At 50.9% G+C, this 18,093-nt stretch overlaps 1 protein-coding gene across 3 annotated transcripts in view; it reads left to right on the top strand.

Annotated features, from left to right (window-relative positions):
* Positions 1-18,093, top strand: part of ABCC3 (ATP binding cassette subfamily C member 3) — a 48,934-nt gene that overhangs the window by 5,650 nt on the left and 25,191 nt on the right. For 2 of the 3 annotated variants that reach the window (XM_065910417.1, XM_065910416.1), the window contains exons 2-13: positions 7,396-7,572; positions 7,915-8,040; positions 8,246-8,383; positions 9,208-9,333; positions 9,544-9,605; positions 10,271-10,402; positions 11,799-11,990; positions 15,256-15,433; positions 15,531-15,692; positions 16,208-16,300; positions 17,552-17,755; positions 17,860-18,006. In XM_065910417.1, the coding sequence (XP_065766489.1) occupies positions 7,396-7,572; positions 7,915-8,040; positions 8,246-8,383; positions 9,208-9,333; positions 9,544-9,605; positions 10,271-10,402; positions 11,799-11,990; positions 15,256-15,433; positions 15,531-15,692; positions 16,208-16,300; positions 17,552-17,755; positions 17,860-18,006 (1,737 nt within the window). The remainder of the gene's footprint in view (positions 1-7,395; positions 7,573-7,914; positions 8,041-8,245; positions 8,384-9,207; positions 9,334-9,543; positions 9,606-10,270; positions 10,403-11,798; positions 11,991-15,255; positions 15,434-15,530; positions 15,693-16,207; positions 16,301-17,551; positions 17,756-17,859; positions 18,007-18,093) is intronic. The other variant, XM_065910418.1, reaches the window with a different exon arrangement.

The following is an 18,093-nucleotide window of genomic DNA, read 5'->3' on the forward strand; positions in this document are numbered from 1 at the left end:
GGGTTGCAAGGAGTAGTACGGGTCCATGACCTCCACCAACCCTCTCCTTTACACTTAGCTTTGTTTGGGTCAGAGACCCTCTCGAGTGTCTTGGTGTCAAGGAGAGAGCAGTCTGAGCTCCTGGGCATTCAGCTGCAGATGTGGGCTTTAGAGAGTAACTTTAACTTGTCCATTTATTCTTATCTTTCTTTTATCCCACAAATGCATAGGAGTGTGGTCTCTGTACCAGGAACTCTTCTAGGCAGTGGGGCTGCCTAGCTGGCCCAGCAGAACAAACAAACTGATCCTCACGGAGCACATATTCCAGTGGAAGAAGCCAGAAAAATTATAAACATAACAAATAACTCAGTTATATACTATCCTAGATAGCGATACTATCCTAGATAACGGTAAGGGCTATGGGAAAAGAGGATAGGCTTGCAGGGGTGGGGATACAGGGCCCAGATGGGGGTTGCAGTTCCAGTTTTAATTAGAAAGGTCTTGTGGAGGGTGGACCTCCACAAGATCTGAGATCTGAGTGCAAGCTTGCAGGTGATGAGGGCATGTCGCAGCAGCACTGCCTTGAGCCAAGCGCAGGCCTGACCTTTGGAGACCACAGAGGGCAGGAGGCAAGGGAGAGAGGGCAATGGGGAAGCTGAGGTCAGAGAGACAGGGGAGCAGATAATGTGGGTCTCAAAGGTACCCTGGGCTTTTACTCTGAGTGAAATGGGGAGCCCTTGACAAGTTTTAACCAGAGCAGTGACATGGTGCATCACTAAGATGTCCTGCTTAGGTTTCATGAAGACTTGCCTCTAACTGCTGTGCTGAAGGAGACTGCTGGGTAAGCGGCAGGAACAGAAGCAGGGAGATGAGAGAGGGGTCGATGCCACAATCCAAGTGAGAGAGTGGGGTGGAGAGGAGCAGTTGGATCCTGGACCTATCAGGGAGATTCAGGTGAAGATGCCTTTTTATAGATAAAAAGCATTGGATATAATCCTTTCATGTAGTTCAACCTAATAATTTGAAGGGAGAATAGACAGGATTTCCTGAAAGGTTGGGTGTGAGTTGTGAGAGAAAGAGAAAGAACCAAGGATGACTTGGAGGTTTCCAGCCTGAGAGAAGGAAAGCATTTTCCTGCATCGAGGTGGGCAGTCTGGAGGAGGGACCAGCAGGAGTTCTATTCCGGACATGTTGTATCTGGTGGGTCCTGTCATTGTCTTAGCAGGCTGCTGTGCTGTGCTATGCTTAGTCGGGTCTGACTCTGTGACCCCATGGACTGTAGCCCCTCAGGCTCTTCTCTCCATGGAATTTTCCAGGCAAGAATACAAGAGTGGGTCGCCATTTCCTCCTCCAGGGGATCTTCCCGACCCAGGGATTGAACCCACATCTCTTGTGTCTCCTGCATTTGCAGGTGGATTCTTTACCCCTGAGCCATCTGGGAAGTCCTTAGGTCTTAGCAGAATGTCTTAGGCAAATAGATAGTCTGGGGACAGAGGCATGGACCGGTATGCTATCTCCTGGAGAGGGCTCTACCCAACTGAGCCCAGGCCGGATCTCCCTGTGGGTCATCTGGTCTTCCTAAGATCTCTTGATTGTTGCCACAATGGAAGTTTATGAAACCGAAACAAGGTCCCAGCAGCTTCTGCTCGTGACTGCTTCCTCCAGTATTGCCCTATTTGAGTCAAGGTGCCTTGCTGTTCAATCTCCCCCCGAAGTGAGCTGGCTGGGATGCTATCACTACTGCCATTATTCATGCTCAGAGACAGGATCAGAGAGATGAAGGCACTCACACACGATTCCACAGCTCCAAAGAGACAGCCTACACTGGGTCCTCTACATCAGGGTCTGTTCTCATGGCCGTTCCGTGCCTACCTCAAAGAGCCCTGCCCTTGACCCCTCGCAAGCGTGATTCCTGGTTGTGCCTTTGAACTCAGGCTCCAATCCCCCTGCACACGCTCTCCCTCATCAATCAATGAATAGACCTTGGTTGACAAGGTCAATCTGGGCTGCTCCTTGTACCTGACCCTGTGCTGGAAGGTGTGGGACAAAAGAGGAGAGGAGTAACAGTAAGGTCCAGTGTCTACCCCGAAGGGCTCACATCGCTGTAGAGAGAAGATTTATTCACAGGTGCAGGGCCAAGGAGCATAAGGTGGGAGTGTCTCGGTGTTACTAGGCCTGGTTGTTCCTCCCAGCTCCTGACTGCCAGGTGTCCTTGGACCTGTTGCCAGAGCAAGTAGAACCTGTTTTTTCTTTTGCAAGCCAGGCCTAATACTGTTCCTCTTCTTTTCTTTTGGAATAATGACCACTTAAGTGCTATAATAAAATGCTGCTGAAACATAAAGGGCCTCGATCTCTCTCAGGTAATAGTCATTTGCCTGAGTGCCAAGACCATACAAAACAAAGCAAAGCCAAGCCCCTTGGAGGCTGGGGCACCCCAGAAATGCTTTCTGTAGAAAGAGTAGCTCAAATTGGGCCCAGAGAGGTCAGTAGTTCACTCCCTCCAGGCCCAAAGACCGGGTGATAAGAGCTGGGTATAGCCTTGGGCCAGGTATCGGACTGGTAACTAAGAGGATGGGATTAATGGGTTTGTGAAGGGTTAAACAGGGTGTGGCTGCCACTTGAGGGTGGAATGGATCAGTACATGGTCCTTTTTTTTTTTCCATTTATTTTTATTAGTTGGAGGCTAATTACTTTACAACATTGTAGTGGTTTTTGCCATACATTGACATGAATCAGCCATGGATTTACATGTATTCCCCATCCCGATCCCCCCTCCCACCTCCCTTTCCATCCGATCCCTCTGGGTCTTCCCAGTGCACCAGCCTTGTCTCATGCATCCAACCTGGGCTAGTGATCTGTTTCACCCTTGATAATATACATGTTTCGATGCTGTTCTCTCGAAACATCCCACCCTCACCTTCTCCCACAGAGTCCAAAAGTCTGTTCTGTATGTCTGTGTCTCTTTTTCTGTTTTGCATATAGGGTTATCATTACCATCTTTCTAAATTCCATATATATGCATTAGTATACTGTAGAACTTTTATAAACAAAAATGTTTCCTTACTATGTGTGTGCATGCTCAGTCGTATCCGATCCCTTGCGACCCCATGGATTGTAGCCCACCAGGCTCCTCTGTCCCTGGGATTTTCCAGGCAAGAATACTGGAGTGGGTTGCCATTTCCCCCTCCACATGGTCCTTTTATACAATGGACCACGTGTAAGAATGGGGAGGAAGCATCCCCACACTCAACACTGAGGATATGGTGGTGGTGGTTTAGTCGCTAAGTCATGTCCGACTCTTGCGACCCCATGGACTGCAGCTGGTCAGGCTCCTCTGTCCATGGGATTCTCCAGGCAAGAATACCAGAGTGGTTTGCCATTTCCTTCTTCAGGGGATCTTCCTGACCCAGGAATCGAACCTGGGTCTCTTGCATTGCAGGCAGATTCTTTACCGACTGAGCTACGATGCCACCCTTCAAATGCAGTGCAGAGTGAAGAAGCTAGACTTGAAGGATCTAGGCTGTGTGGTTTCCTTTATAGGAAAGTCCCACGTGGGCAAAATCACATGTTGTTGGAACTCAGAACAAAATTCCCCTGGGATGAGGAGTGGCTGAGAGGAAGCCCAAGAGGAGTTTCTGGGCATCAGCCATGTCCTGTTTCTTGATTTGGGTTCTAGTTACACAATCATGTTCAGTGTGTGAGAATTCACTGAGGTGTATACTTAAGCTGTGTGTGCTTTTCTCTAAGTATATTATACTCGGATAAGAAATGTCTTAAAGAGGAAAACCATGCAGGCCGGGGTGTCTGCCTCCCCCATCTTGGAAGAGCCTGACCAGGCCTACAGTGTAATCCCGCTCTATGATCCGGTCTTCAGCCATGGGCTGGGTGCCAGTGCTCAGTGCTCTGCTGGGCCTTAGCTTGCATTGCTTGAGTGACTACCGAGTACTGGGTTCTAGAATACAAGATGTATGTGGCACAACCTCTGCTTTCCAGGGTTTGAGTGAAATGCCCCCAAAGCAGTGTGTCTGTGGACCTCACGCTCCCTAGAGGCAGGAACTGTTTGTCCCAAGTGTGCCTCCACCCCACCTCCCCAACCTCCCCACCAAGCCCATAGCAGGCCTTTACTGGAGCATCATCAAGTGGAAGACATATTCTGGAAGGCAGCTCTTTAGGTCTTTAAGTGCTGAGTTCAGAGCAGGAAGGATGCTCAAGATGGGAGAGGTGGCTCCTGAGCTGGGCCCGCCACCCTGTCCTGTTGTTGTTGGGATTTTGACAGGTGGAAAGAGGGACCAGACTGAAAAAAGGTGTAGGAGTGCAATTTAGAGTGAAGTGAGTTTGGCAGTGGGGGAAAGGAGCAGTGGGAAGGCAGGAGGGGTGCTTGGACTTGACTCCAGGAGCGGGTCTGGGGACACGAGGCAAGGGGCACAACTCTGCATTTCAGAAATCTCGCAGCTGTGGGCGGGTGCATTAGAGGCAGAGTGCTGACCCAGATGGAATGAAAGAGTGGGGACAGGCTGAGGAACGGGAAGCAGGGTGTGCAGACCACTCCGTGAACTGTTTTCTTAAGATGATAGAACTCAGGCATATAGTTTAATAGTTTAGATAGGTGGAAAGTTCAAGGCCAGCTGTGGGACTTGAATGCCATTCTTGGACTTTGTCTTCTAGTCAGTATGAAACCACTGAAGGTTTAGAGGGAGGGTACAAGGTTATCCTTTTGTTTATTCATTTATTCAACAAATGTTTAATCTATTTAAAGCAAATTTTTGGTGAGCACTTAGTACGTGCTGGGCATTGCTCTCAGTAGTTAGGATACATCAGTAAATGAAATAGAGATTCTTTAAAAAAAAAAAAAAAAAAAGATCCTTTCCTTCAAGAAACACATATGCCAGCAGGAAGAGATGAAAGAAAACACATTAAACTACTAAATTATATAGCATGTTAGAAGGTGGTAGGTATAGGGAAAAGAAAAATCAGAGAAAGGTTAAGGGAATGCTGGAGATAGGGTGTAAGAGACGATAATAAACGGAGTGGTCAAGGTAGGCCTCAAAGAGAAATAAAGACTTACGGATACCTAAGGGAGGAGTGTTCCAGACAGAGAGCAGCAAGTGCAAAGGCCTCGAGGCAGGAACATGCCTGGTGTGTTCCAAAGTAGTAATGAGGCCACTGGCTGGAGTGATGGAGGGAGAAGCAGTGAGAGAGGTCACAGGTTGGCAGGAAGGTACGCTGTGGGGGCCTTGTAAGCTCTTGTATGATGTGTAAATGGAGAAGTCCAGTGGGCAGCTGGATATAGAGTTGAGGATTTGGAGAGTAGTGGGGTAAAGTTAGGGCTTCTCAGGTGGCGCTAATGGTAAAGAACCTGCCTGCCAATGCAGGAGACGTAAGAGATGTGGGTTCTATCCCTGCATCAGGAAGATCCCCTGGAGGAGCGCATGGCAACCCACTCCAGTATTCTTTCCTGGAGAATCCCATGGACAGAGGAGCCTGGTGGGTTACAGTTCATAGGGTCCCAAAGAGTTGGACACGACTGAAATGACTTAGCATGCAGGCATGCACGGGAAGAGATAAACTTGGGAGCCATAGGCACGTAGATGAGACTGGATGAGATTGCCCTGGGGTTGAGTGCAGATGGAAAAGGAGATGGAGAAGAGGAAAGAACTGAGCTTGGGGGCACTCTGATGCCAAGAGAGGGAACCAACAAAGAGGCTTAGAAGGAAAGAAAGACCAGAAAGGAAGGGGAAGACCAGGAGAGTGTGGGCAGGGATTTGGGCCCATAGGACATAGAAAGGAAGAGACCAGAAAGGAAGAGAATCCCATGGAAATTGCTCAGGAAGAGATGAGAGCTTGGGCTAGACTGATGGCTGAGGGGCCAGGTGGGAGGGGCCCTGTGGGAGATGTTATCATCCCAGTGTTACCTTTGAAGAAACTAAAGCCCAGAGAGGTAAAGCTCAAGCATCTTGCCTAAGGTCGAACTGAAAGGAGTAGAGTCAGTAGCAATGAACTTAGCAGTGAACAATATTTACATAGTCAAAAATATGTAAACTCTGAATGTTTATTTAGCAACAGCCCGTGATGTTTCTACACTGGAAGGCTAAGGGAGTTCAAGTGGAGAGGGAGATAAAAGCCTTACCTTCTAGTGAGAAGAAAATGGCAAAAGAAAATAGCAATTACCAAATAGTGGTAGATCATGTAATAATAATGAAAGCAAATTGCTTAAAATCATGAAAGTAGCTCCCAGAACAATGTTAGCATGTTTGACATATTTACCCCAGGAAAATGGAGCTAGGGGTGGGGAGTAATGAGGCAGGGTACCATTTTCCTTTTCACAGTTAGACTTAAAATTATATGCATGTTATAACTTTGAGAAAAATAAAAATGGTAATTCTTTAAACGGGCAATTAGAAGGTAGGAGGTTCTATCCTTTGGTATTGTCTCTAGGTGGATGGGCTTGTGGGTGAGGCTTGTTTTTTATTTGTTTTTTAGTTGTTTATATTTGATGAGCTTTCTTTAAAGAATGTCTAATACTTTGCAAGAAGGGAAAAAAGGATTAGTTTGTTGGTGGCCTTGGGGGAAACAATTTTAGTAAAATATATGTTTGAATAGTTTCCCCCATCCATTTCCAAAAAAATTCTTAGGTGTAAAGACAAAATGGAGGGTGGGGATCTTGTCTGGACTCAGTGATTCCCAAGGACCCAAGACTTTCAGTGCTAGAACCAGGACAGTCCTCTGCAAAATGAGAGGATGGGTCACCAGGGCTTTGTTTACAAAGCTCTCTCCACATCACCTTGTTCCTTTGAGTTCACTCCCATTGAGGGAGGTAGGTGGGGTGGGGGATGGCCTCCACTTTTAACAGAGAGGCAACTAAAGCTGAAAGAGGCTCCCTACCCCTTCCCTGGGAGACTTAGAGAGGAAGTGGACTCTTCAACCATGTGCATATACTGCTTTCAACCATGTGCATATACTGCTTTGATAAAGTAAATTAATTAAAAAGAAAAAAAAAGAGTGGAAATCTAGAATGACAGAAAGCAGTTCAGTGGTTGCCTGAGAGGGATGGGCTGCAGAGGGGACACAAAGGAACTCAGATAATGGTGGAATATTTGATATCTTTATTGTGGATAGAGGTTTTGCAGGTGTTTACAACTGTCACTCACTGGATTATGCACTTTAAATGGGTGCAGTTTATTGTGCTTAAATTATATGTCAATTAGAGAGAGAGAAAATATGAGGAAATGAGGAAACTAGCACCCTTAGCCTCCTGGGAGAGCTCATGCTTGGGACAGTGTCTGCTTATTTGCTCATTTAGCCTTTCAAGATCACACACCTTCCAACCACTAGGGCGCATGGAGCAGCTCTCTGGCCCAGCCCCCTTCCTGGAGCGTGAGCCCATTGCTGCCCCTGAATTCTTCTCTCTTTTCCCAGGACTCCAACCTGTCCCTGCACACAGACAACCCGGACTTCACTCCCTGCTTCCAGAACTCCCTGCTGGCCTGGGTCCCCTGCATCTACCTGTGGGCTGCTCTGCCCTGCTACCTGTTCTACCTGCGGCGCCACCACCAAGGCTATATTGTCCTCTCTCACCTCTCCAGGTTCAAAACGGTCAGAGGCTCAGGGCTCTCTTGTGAGTGGGCCCGGAACCTGAATGAGTCCCTTCCCCCACCCCAGTGACTGGACTGGGCTCCCCAGCCTCACCCGCCCTGCGCTCAGGGCCATGGCAGCCTGCCAGCTGGGTCTACAGCCCGTTGAGATAATCTCTGGGGAAGTTCAGTCAAGGTCTCCAACAATGCCCTCCCACTCTGGAGAAGCTTCTGAGCAGTGCCCAGCCCGGCCCTTGAGGGCAGGCCTGGGCAGATCTGTTGGTTTCAGGACCAAAGGCCCCTCCCCAGGGGGGGCTCTCCGTTTCTTTGAGGATGGAGGCTCCAACCTATGCCCTGTTCATAGGCCTTGGGCGTCCTGCTGTGGTGTGTCTCCTGGGTTGACCTCTTCTACTCCTTCCATGGCCTGGTCCACGGCTGGGCCCCTGCCCCCGTCTTCTTTGTCACCCCCTTGGTGGTGGGGGTCACCATGGTCAGTGCGGGACCAGGAGATCTGGGTGGGGGAGGATCTCTAGTGGGTTGTGGGATGCTGATGGGGGAACCGTGGGCTCTGAGGAGAAGGCTGGATACCTTAGAAGGGGGTAACCCCAGAAACATCTAGCCATGGGTCGTGGGGAGGGATGGAGTCAGGTCCAGATGTGTGCTCTGGCCCAGCGCCTGCTGCTCTCACTGCACAGCTGCTGGCCACCCTGCTGATCCAGTATGAGCGGCTGCAGGGGGTCCGGTCCTCGGGCATTCTCATCATCTTCTGGTTCCTGTGTGTGGTCTGTGGCATCATCCCCTTCCGTTCCAAGATCCTTTCAGCTTTGACACAGGTAAGGGGAAAAGAGAAACCTGCTAGGTCCACACCGTCTAGGAGTTGGCCCCAGAGCTCAAGGTCACTGTTGGCTCCCAGACTCCTCCTCTCTGCCCCCCCCCCCCCCCCCCCCCCGCCCAGCTCCCAGGACCGCCTCTGCTGTTCAGTCCCTTTTGTGTCATTCCTTACTTGTTGCCTCTCTGCCGAGAAGCCAATTGGTGAGCAGGGTGAGAGTCAGTGTAACCAAGGAAATGCAGCAAGATGAGCCCTTCGTTAGCTGCTTGTGGAATGTAGCCACTGCCACTGTTTCCACCACCATCAAATGCAGTTTGTGCAGTGAGAACGTGTGTGCAACCATGAACAATTCTGGCTTCCTTGGAGTCCCATTATCTTGTTCTCCCCCTTTTTCCCACCTCCCTCAGTTCCTGGTCTTCCTCTTGATCTTCAGTGGTGGGGTGGGGGGGAAGGTGATGTGGTGGTAGGAGCACTGGGGATCAATCTAGTATCTCCCTATTTCTCCATCTCAAGAGAAGTCAGTCAAGTGTATTCATAAGAGCACAGGCTGGGAACAATCCAATTACTTTGTGATCTTGGGCAAGTTCCTGAGCCATTTGAAGCCTCATTTCTTCAATTACACAAAGTGATGTAGGTGAGCAGGGCAAGTCTCCACCAAATAGCAGACCCCTTATGATCTTTCCCCTCTCTCAGAGCCCTTTGGGTGGGGGACCCAGGGGCCCCCAGGGGCTGACTCCTACACAGAGGGGTCTGGTGCCCCCAAGAAGCCCTTTGGACTGCAGGCCCCGGGATCCCCAAGCTATGATGTTGCTCCCCTCTCTCCCCCAGGGCAAGATCGCAGACCCTTTCCGCTTCACGACCTTCTACATCTACTTTGCTCTGGTGCTCTCTGCCCTCATCCTCTCCTGCTTCAGAGAGAAGCCACCGTTTTTCTCCCCTAAGAATATCGACCCTGTAAGTTTTAATGGAGTTGGGTGGTAAAGGTGGTTCCACAGCCCATTGGTCAGCCCAGCCCTTCCAATTCATTCGATCTTCTTGTCACCTCCAGGGTGTGCAAACTAGGGCTTGGAGCAGGAAGGAGTGAGGCACCCTCCTCCCTCTGCTCTGCCTTGAGAGGGTGATGTGCACTCCTGATTTCCCCTGTCTCACTCTTTTACCTTCTAGAACCCCTGCCCAGAGGCTGGAGCTGGCTTCCTCTCCCGCCTATCTTTCTGGTGGTTTACAAAGTGAGTTTACTGTTCCCTAAGCCTGGGAATCTGGGGGTGGGGTTGGATAGTTGGGGGATTAGAAAGAGGAACAGGAGCAGGCAAAGAATCCCGGAGTTTGAGGAACTGTGAACCCCAGTGGGCATGGGGCAGGCAAGGGTGGGGAAACCTATCTGTTTGGGCTGGGGGCTGAATACAGAAGCCAGGCCTGGTCTGGTTCTGATCCCAGGGCACAGGCCAGCCCAGTGTCTGGCAGGCCATGGGGACAGGCCCAGGGTTCTAGAGGGAGAATTAGTTCCCAGCTCTTTGGTCAGGGATAAGCTTGCAGCTGTCATTTCCTTGGGCATCTCTCAGAGGAGCTAAAGCAGGAGAATTATGTCTGTGACCTTGGTGACAGCTCATTAACCGTGTTGCACTGAGGAAGCTCCTGGGCTTGGGATCCATCCAGTGGGTCTTGTCATCGCTCAGGGCCCCCGTCAGCATCAATTTCATCACCAGGGCCCAGGAGTCAATGGGGCATCTGAGAGGGAGGGAGAAAAGGCTGGAACTTGGAGTGGGAGTCAGTGTAGGAATAAAGGAGACACTCTTCTTGGCTACTGTCCCCCCAGGGACACCCTCCTGCCTGGAGACCCTTGTCCCCAGGCCCCTAAACTCTGACCCAGTGTGGTGCTGCCTGCCCACTCCAGGTTGGCCATCCTCGGCTACAGGCGGCCCCTGGAGGAGCGAGACCTCTGGTCCCTAAACAAGGAGGACCGCTCCCAGATGGTGATGCAGAGGCTGCTGGAGGAGTGGGAGAAGCAACAAGATCAGGCAGCGCGGTGAGGCCCCCCTTCCCCCGGTCCCCGCACCCCTCCACCCCATCCCCTTCACACAGCCTGGGTCTCCTGCAGGCAAGGTTGGTAGATCACATGGCTGGGGGTGGAGAGAAAAACAGGTGCAAGTGGTCCTGGGGTGTGCAGTTTAGGCCTGCATGGGGCCAGCTGGAGAATGGCTGATACTTTCACGCTTACTTGGTCCAAGGGGCTTCCCTGGTGGCTTAGACAGTAAAGAATCTACCTTCTGTGTGGGAGACCTGGGTTCAATCCCTGGGTTGGGGAGGTCCCCTGGAGAAGGGAATGACTACCCACTCCAGTATTCTTGCGTGGAGAATTCCATGGACAGAGGAGTCTGGCTAGCTACAGTCCACGGGATTGCAAAGAATTGGACACAACAGAGTGACTGACACTCTGTCTGAGGGGTAGTTCTAAGATTAACCCAGTCAGTCTGACAGCCCTACTGCACCGGCTGTAATGTCTTTGTGTGACAGATGACATCACTGAACACTGAGTTTTGATGATGTACCCAAGGTCCCCTAGTTGGTGGTGGCATGGGCAGAATCCACACCCAGCTGTCTGGCCCCCTACAGTCACCACTGCACTGCCCTGACTGACGTGAAAGGTTGATTCCAGAGACTTCCCTCAGGAGGGTAAAGGACCAGGAGAAGAAGGTTAAGCCAGCATCTCCACTTAATCCTGCCTTCTATGTGGAGGCAACAGCTGGAGGAGATTACCATCTGATTGAGGGCCTTCCCACTGACCCAGGAGTCTGTCTTGGGCTGACTACTCAGACAAAAAATCTGAGACTCTTGAGTCCTCCTTCTTCACCCACATCCCCCCCAGGACCAAACCCTTTTGCTTTCCACCCACAGTCTGGATCCCAGAAGTCCCATGCTAGTTCTATCTGAACCTCTGATGGCCAACTGGCTGTGGAGGAGCCAGGGACTTGGACCTGGTCATCCGTGTCTTGGGTTCATGGCTTGGAGCCTCTGAGACCTAATGGTCTCCAGTCTGCCTGCTGCACCCTATTTCTGTCCCTTCATGCCACATCCACTCCCTCCCTGCTCAGCCCCCCAGTGACTACGCCACTAGCCATCCCTGCCCAAGTTTCCTTTCTCATAGCATTCTCCTTGGAGCCAGCCCTGGAGAGGCAGATGCTGGAAATTGCTGGGTGTATAGTTCTTGGGGAGCAGTTAAGACACCCCTTCATATATCCTCTAGAACCTAGAGACAGAGTCACTTGGGGATTCTCAGCTGGAAAGTTGCATTGTCTATCCCGATTCTGAGAGCCAAGAAAGCAGCTCCCCCTCCTACCTGCTCTTCAATAGCCCCGGTGGCCCTTGGCTTCGTGGGGCCTTTGTACCCACTCCTACTCACTGTTCCTTCCTCCTCGGACCAGACGCCAGGCTGCAGAGGCTTCGAGGAAGAAACTGTCCAGCGAGGGTGAGGTGCTGCTTGAGGGCCGACCCCGGGCCCAGGAGCCCTCCTTCCTGCGGGCCCTGATGGCCACCTTCAGCACCAGCTTCCTCCTCAGCATGGGCTTCAAGCTGATCCAGGATCTGCTGTCCTTTATCAACCCACAGCTGCTCAGGTCTGTGCACGTTCCCTTCCACATGGCCCTTCCTGGGACAAGGGGCTGGCCTGGGGGATGACGAGTGGGGAAGGAGCCCCAGTCCAGGAACTGGAGGGGCTAGCCTCATTTTCTGTGTGACCTTTGGCAAGTGGCAGAGCCTTTTGCACCTCCTTTCCCCATTCACATCCAACTTACCTGGCCCGAGTACAACTGCCAGGTACCCTGATGTATACCTTAACAAACAAACAATTTCTCTCTTTAAATCCTCCCAACAGTCCTACAGAGGATTCCCATCTTACAAATGAGGAAGCAGAAAAACAAAAAACAACAACAAAAATGAGGAAATAAGAGCTCAGAGAAATGAAGTGATTTGCCCAAGAGCACACAGCTGGTGAAGATGGATTTGAGCTCAGAGCTCTGAACTCCAGCTATGGTGCTCTTTCCAGATAGGCTCCACCATTTGTCCCCTGAGTAGCTGGGGCTAGAAAGTGAAAGTGAAAGTGAAGTTGCTCAGTCTTGTCCGACTCTTTGCGACCTCATGGACTGTAGCCCACCAGGCTCCTCCATCCATGGGATTCTCCAGGCAAGAATACTGGAGTGGGTGCCATTTCCTTCTCCAGGGGATCTTCCCGACCTAGGGATCGAACCCAGGTCTCCTGCATTGCAGGCAGACGCTTTAACCTCTGAGCCACCAGAAGGAGCTCTCAAATGAGGGAATGGGAAGGAGCCCTCACTCCGTTGCCCCTTCATCCATGAATGTGTGCATTCATTCATTCAACAAACATTTTTTGAGCCTCCAGGGTCTCAGAATAGTGCCAGACCCTAGGTATACAGAGATAAATAAGATATGGTCTTAAAGTCTTGTGGGAGAAACTGGTGTGTAAATCTATTAGAGCACAATGTGGGCAGAGGTGTATTCGGGTGTCTGAAAAACCCCTCAGAGGGGCAGGAAGCCAGTCTGGGAAGGGGCAGGGTACTCTTGCCAGCCAGGGAGGTTATCTAGTTTGGAAGGACAGGCAACTAACTAACTAGATGAAGAAGGAGATGAAGGTGCAGAGTCACAAAGGCCTGAAACAGCATGACTCAGGAAATCCAAGTACTTATGAATGCTAGAGGGAGGGTGACTGGAGGGAGGGGCAGAACAACAAAGGGAGAGAGGGAAAGCTAAGAAAATCCTTGAAAGATTTGTAGCCAGGGAGGGGCATCTGGCTTTGCATCTGGAAGGAGCCCCGGCTGGTAGTGTGGGTGGGGTAAGGCAGTGTAGCCAGATGGAAGTGGGCCAGCTAGGTCTAAGGAAAGTCCAGGTCAGGAATGAGCTGGATTCAGGAGCTACTCTGGAAATGGGTGCTTGTGTCGGAAAGGGAGGGGACAAAGGTGACCTGGCTTCTTGGATAGCTAGAGGATGATGGATTTTTTTTGCTGAGATAGTGAGCTCAACAGGAAGAGAGACCTGGGCACTGAGCAGAGTGGTGAGCTGCATCTTTGCCATGTCAGGCCTGAGGTGCTGGTGGCCCCCAAGGGGAGATTCCCAGCTAGCGGGAGGTCAGAGAGTTTTCAGAGTCATCATGGAAGCCCAGGGCTCCATCTCTTTGGCTAACCCCTCCCACAGAGGGGCCTTCCCATGAAGGCAGACAGAGTCCTAGGGCATTCTGACAGGTATGGGGGAGCAGAAGACTAACTTGGAGGGGCCAGAGTTGGGAAAAGAATCCAGATTGTGGACCAGGGAACACATCCAGGGAAAGCCATGGCCTCCAGTGAAGCAAGTTGACCAGTAAAATAGAGCCTGAAGAAGGCAACATGGAGTTTTTTGGTGACTTTGCCAAAAACGGAAGCTGAGATAAAGGGGAAGGGCCTGAGAGAGGGGTGTCTGCAGTGGAGATAGGACCAATGAAGGTCTAGAAACGTCCTATAAAAGTTTTTAGTTTCCTAGGGTAACAGAGCCCCACAAACTGGGTGGCTAAAAACAGAAATGTATTCTTTCATGATTCTGGAAGCATGGTCTGAAATCAAAGTGTCAGTGGGTTGGTTCCTTCTGGAGGCTCTGAGTGAGATCCGTTCAGCTTCTGGTGCTGCTGGCAGACTAGACTTTCTTGGCTTGAGACTCATCGCTCCAATCTCTGCCTCCATCTTTGCATGGCATCTTCCTGTATGTGTGTGTGTGTGTGTGTGTGTGTGTGTGTGTCTGTCTGTCTGTCTGTCTGTCTGTCTGTCTGCATTTGTGTCTCTGTGCAAATCTACCTGTCTTTTCTCTTATAAAGATTTCAGTCACTGGATTCGGGGCCACCCTGTTCCAGTACGACCTTATCTTAACTTGACTACATCTGTAAAGACTCTGTTTCCAAATAAGAAACATTCATAGGTACCGGGGGTTAGGACTTGAGCATGTCTTTTGGGGAGTCACACCCAAACCCACAGCAGAAGAGGCCTGGCCATGACTGTGGAGGAAGCTTCATGGGGCCAAGGGGAGATTTGTCCTAACATGGAAGAGACTTGATCATGTTAGTCGGCAAGGGCACAGAGCTGCCGGTGGAGAGGAGGTTTCTGAAGATGAGACGAAAGGGGGTCAGTGATGAAACATGCTCCTGAGGAGGTGGGTGGGATCTGGGGCTTATGGGGTAAAATCCAGCGTGGAAAGTCGGAAGGACGCCTCCTGTCCTGAGGCAAATGGAAGAGGGTGAATGTTTGCAGCGAAGTTTGTAGTTGGTAGGGAGTTCTCAATGGGAACAAGTAAGTGGGCCACTGCTGAGAGAGGTGGGGAGTGAGGACAGATCAGAAGGTAAGAGGTGAAGAGGACTGTGGGAGAGGAATTAGATTAGGGTCCTGGAGAAGGTCACTGGGCAGCACTCAGCACTGGGGGCTGATATTGAAGAGGATGGATTTCAGTGGCAAGAGTCTGCGTTCATGCACTGGACTCAGAGCCCTCAGCAGTCCAAGCAAAGGTGCAGGAAAGTCTAATCAACAGACATGTGGCATTGCTTCCTGCCACATGGTCCAAGGAGGCAAAGCAGGCAGGCCAGTGAGGTTGGTGGCCAGAGAGTAATAGAGGTGGGTGGAGGGAGGCCATGGTAGATGGGAAAGGAGGTGGAGGCAGAAAGGAGTAAGGAGGCAGAGTCTTGCGGCAGCTCTGCCCTGATTCGCATGGTCTGGATTGGGGCTGTGGAGGGCCAGCAGCCTCCAAATGAGACGCTTGAGAAAGTGGAAACTGAGGGGCAAGAAGAGAGCAGCAGTAGGGGAAAAGCCTGGGGAGATTCCCCACCCTTACTGTTCTCTCCTCCATTTGCAGCATCCTGATCAGATTTATTTCAAACCCCACGGCCCCCACCTGGTGGGGCTTCCTGGTGGCCGGGCTGATGTTCGTGTGCTCCGTGATGCAAACCCTGATCTTACACCAGTATTACCACTGCATCTTTGTGATGGGGTTGAGGTTTCGCACGGGGATCATAGGTGTCATCTATAGGAAGGTCAGCTGGAGCGGGGCATGAGGGGCTGGGGAGGCCAGCCCGGGGAACTTTGGAGAGACTCGCACGACCAGTCCATCAGCCAACTGTCCACCTGCAGGCTCTGGTCATCACCAATTCAGTCAAACGTGAGTCCACTGTAGGAGAAATTGTCAACCTCATGTCAGTGGATGCCCAGCGCTTCATGGATGTTGTCCCCTTCATCAACCTGCTGTGGTCAGCACCCCTGCAGATCATCCTGGCAGTGTACTTCCTCTGGCAGGTGACTCCTGAACCCTGCTCTCTGCCTCCTTCTTCTGACTTCTCCTTCCTTCAGATGGGACAAGAGAGAGTTATTCTGGGTCAGCAGAGGGGTGGGGGACAGAACTATGAGGATGCTGGTGTCTGCAATCAAATCTTTCCAGCCTGTGTGATTGTCCCGCTCACAGAACCTAGGGGAGGGAAGAGGGATTTGGAGATGAGGTGGGTGTGACTCTGGTTGTCATTGCCTATCTGTTTGTATTTGCCTTCCTGTGTGTCTGGACACCCTTCAATGGAAACCAGTGTTTGTCCCTATCTGTTGTCATTACCTGATGGCTGGCTGTTTCTGCAAATGTTTTTGCAATTTTGGCTTTATCTGTATGTTTACTTTTCACTGTCCATCTGTTTGGCTGACCACTGACTTTTGCTTTGGGCCCATCCCCGCATTTCAGGTCAATAGGCCTCTGTCTGTTGGGTTCTGTCTATATACTCTGTATATCTGTCTGTCTGTCTAATCTATCCATTGTGCACCCTCAGAACCTGGGTCCCTCCGTCCTGGCCGGAGTTGCTCTCATGATCTTGCTAATCCCGCTGAACGGAGCTGTGGCTGTGAAGATGCGTGCCTTCCAGGTGGGTGCTAGGAGACTGAACTGCTCCTGCCTGGAGCCCTGGCCAGGTGCCTGGTGGAGGGCAGTCACAACCTGGGCCTTATCCACTACCTTGCTTACTGAGTACAGATGGCTGTAAGCCAGTTTCACAAACCTCAGCTTACTCTAGCCTTACAACCCTGAGAGGGTTTTAGAAACATTCTTATTTTGCAACTGAGGAACCAAGGCCCAGAGAGATTACAGCAAGCCAGAATCAGATAGAACTTGCCTCTTCTGGTCTAATGAGAGTTTCTCCGCTACATTGCACTTAGTGTAAATAGCCTGTCATTCAGTCCTTTATTTGCAAACATTTACTGAAGTCTTCCCTAACTTCCCACTGTACATAGAATAAACGACAAATTTCCATTACCACCCACTAGGCCCCTGCTCACCTTTCAAGCCCTCACCTCCTGGAATGTGGCTGAGTTTCAGCCAGTCTGGCCTTTCTTTTCTCCAAATCACCAAGCTCTGCATACCTCTGGGCTATCATACATACTGTTCCCTGAAAGGTGCTTCAGCTTTTCTTGCTTGCCCAGTTCCTTTCCTTCCTTCATAAACATAAACATTGATTTCCTAGCATAGGATAAAATTTTGATTTCCTAGCATAAACTTTGATTTCCCGGTTCTTATCCAAATTATTCTTATCCCAGAATCCTGTTACTCCCATTGGAGTATGCATAATGACTTAGTGTAAGCATTTATTCAGGTGATTGTTTGCTTCCTAGCTACTTCTCCTATCAGACTGTCAGCTTTATGATGGCTAGGGCCTTCAGTTGTTTGTTATTATCTGCCCTACATCTAGCACATGGCCTGGCACATAGTAGGTACTCAATAAATTGGGACTGAATGAATAAATTAGAGTGACCTGATACACCTTGGGTTGGGGGCTGGGGAACAAAGAGAAATAAGGGATCTATTCCCTCAGGCTCACGTGGATTTGAGGCAGTATACATGTTCAGGGTGCCCTATGAGAACATGCCTTAGGAACCCAGGGAAGGAGTCTGGGATGGTCAGTGATGGGGTACTGAGGCTGGAACTGGATTTTGTCCAGCAGAGAGGAAGGGAGCTTGGCCTGGGCATTCCAGGCTGGGGTACAACACAGGCTGGCAGGGAGGAGGGTGGAGGAGTGGTGAGCAATCTAGCTGCCATGTGTGTGAGTGCAGAGAAGATGTGTGCCCCTATTGATAGAGGTCTGGGGAGGGGCTCGGGTATGCACTTGCCACACTTTCCATAGGTAGAGCAAATGAAGTTCAAGGACTCACGCATCAAGTTGATGAGCGAGATCCTGGGCGGCATCAAGGTGCTGAAGCTGTATGCCTGGGAGCCCAGCTTCTTGAAGCAGGTGGAGGGCATCCGGCAGGATGAGCTCCGGCTGATGCGCCAGGTTGCCTACCTCCACGCCATATCCACCTTCATCTGGGTCTGCACCCCCTTCCTGGTGAGGCGCCCATACCTGGGCTGGTGCCCCATCTCCTGCTTGGCCAGCCCGGGCTTCTGAACCCAGCAGGTTCCACCCTGACACCCATCCCCACCACTGCCCAGGTGACCCTGACCACCCTCGGAGTATATGTATCCGTGGACAAGAACAACGTGCTGGATGCTGAAAAGGCCTTTGTATCCGTGTCGCTTTTCAACATCTTAAAAATTCCCCTCAACATGCTGCCCCAGTTAATCAGCAACCTGGCCCAGGTAAGCCTGGGTAGGGCTGGGGTTCTAGTGGAGTTTGGGCAGGTTGATGGGGCTGTTTAGGATCAGGGGATAATCAGGGAGAGTTAT

The sequence above is a fragment of the Muntiacus reevesi genome, chromosome 18 (genome assembly GCF_963930625.1).
Source record: "Muntiacus reevesi chromosome 18, mMunRee1.1, whole genome shotgun sequence".
Taxonomy (NCBI): Eukaryota; Metazoa; Chordata; class Mammalia; order Artiodactyla; family Cervidae; genus Muntiacus; species Muntiacus reevesi.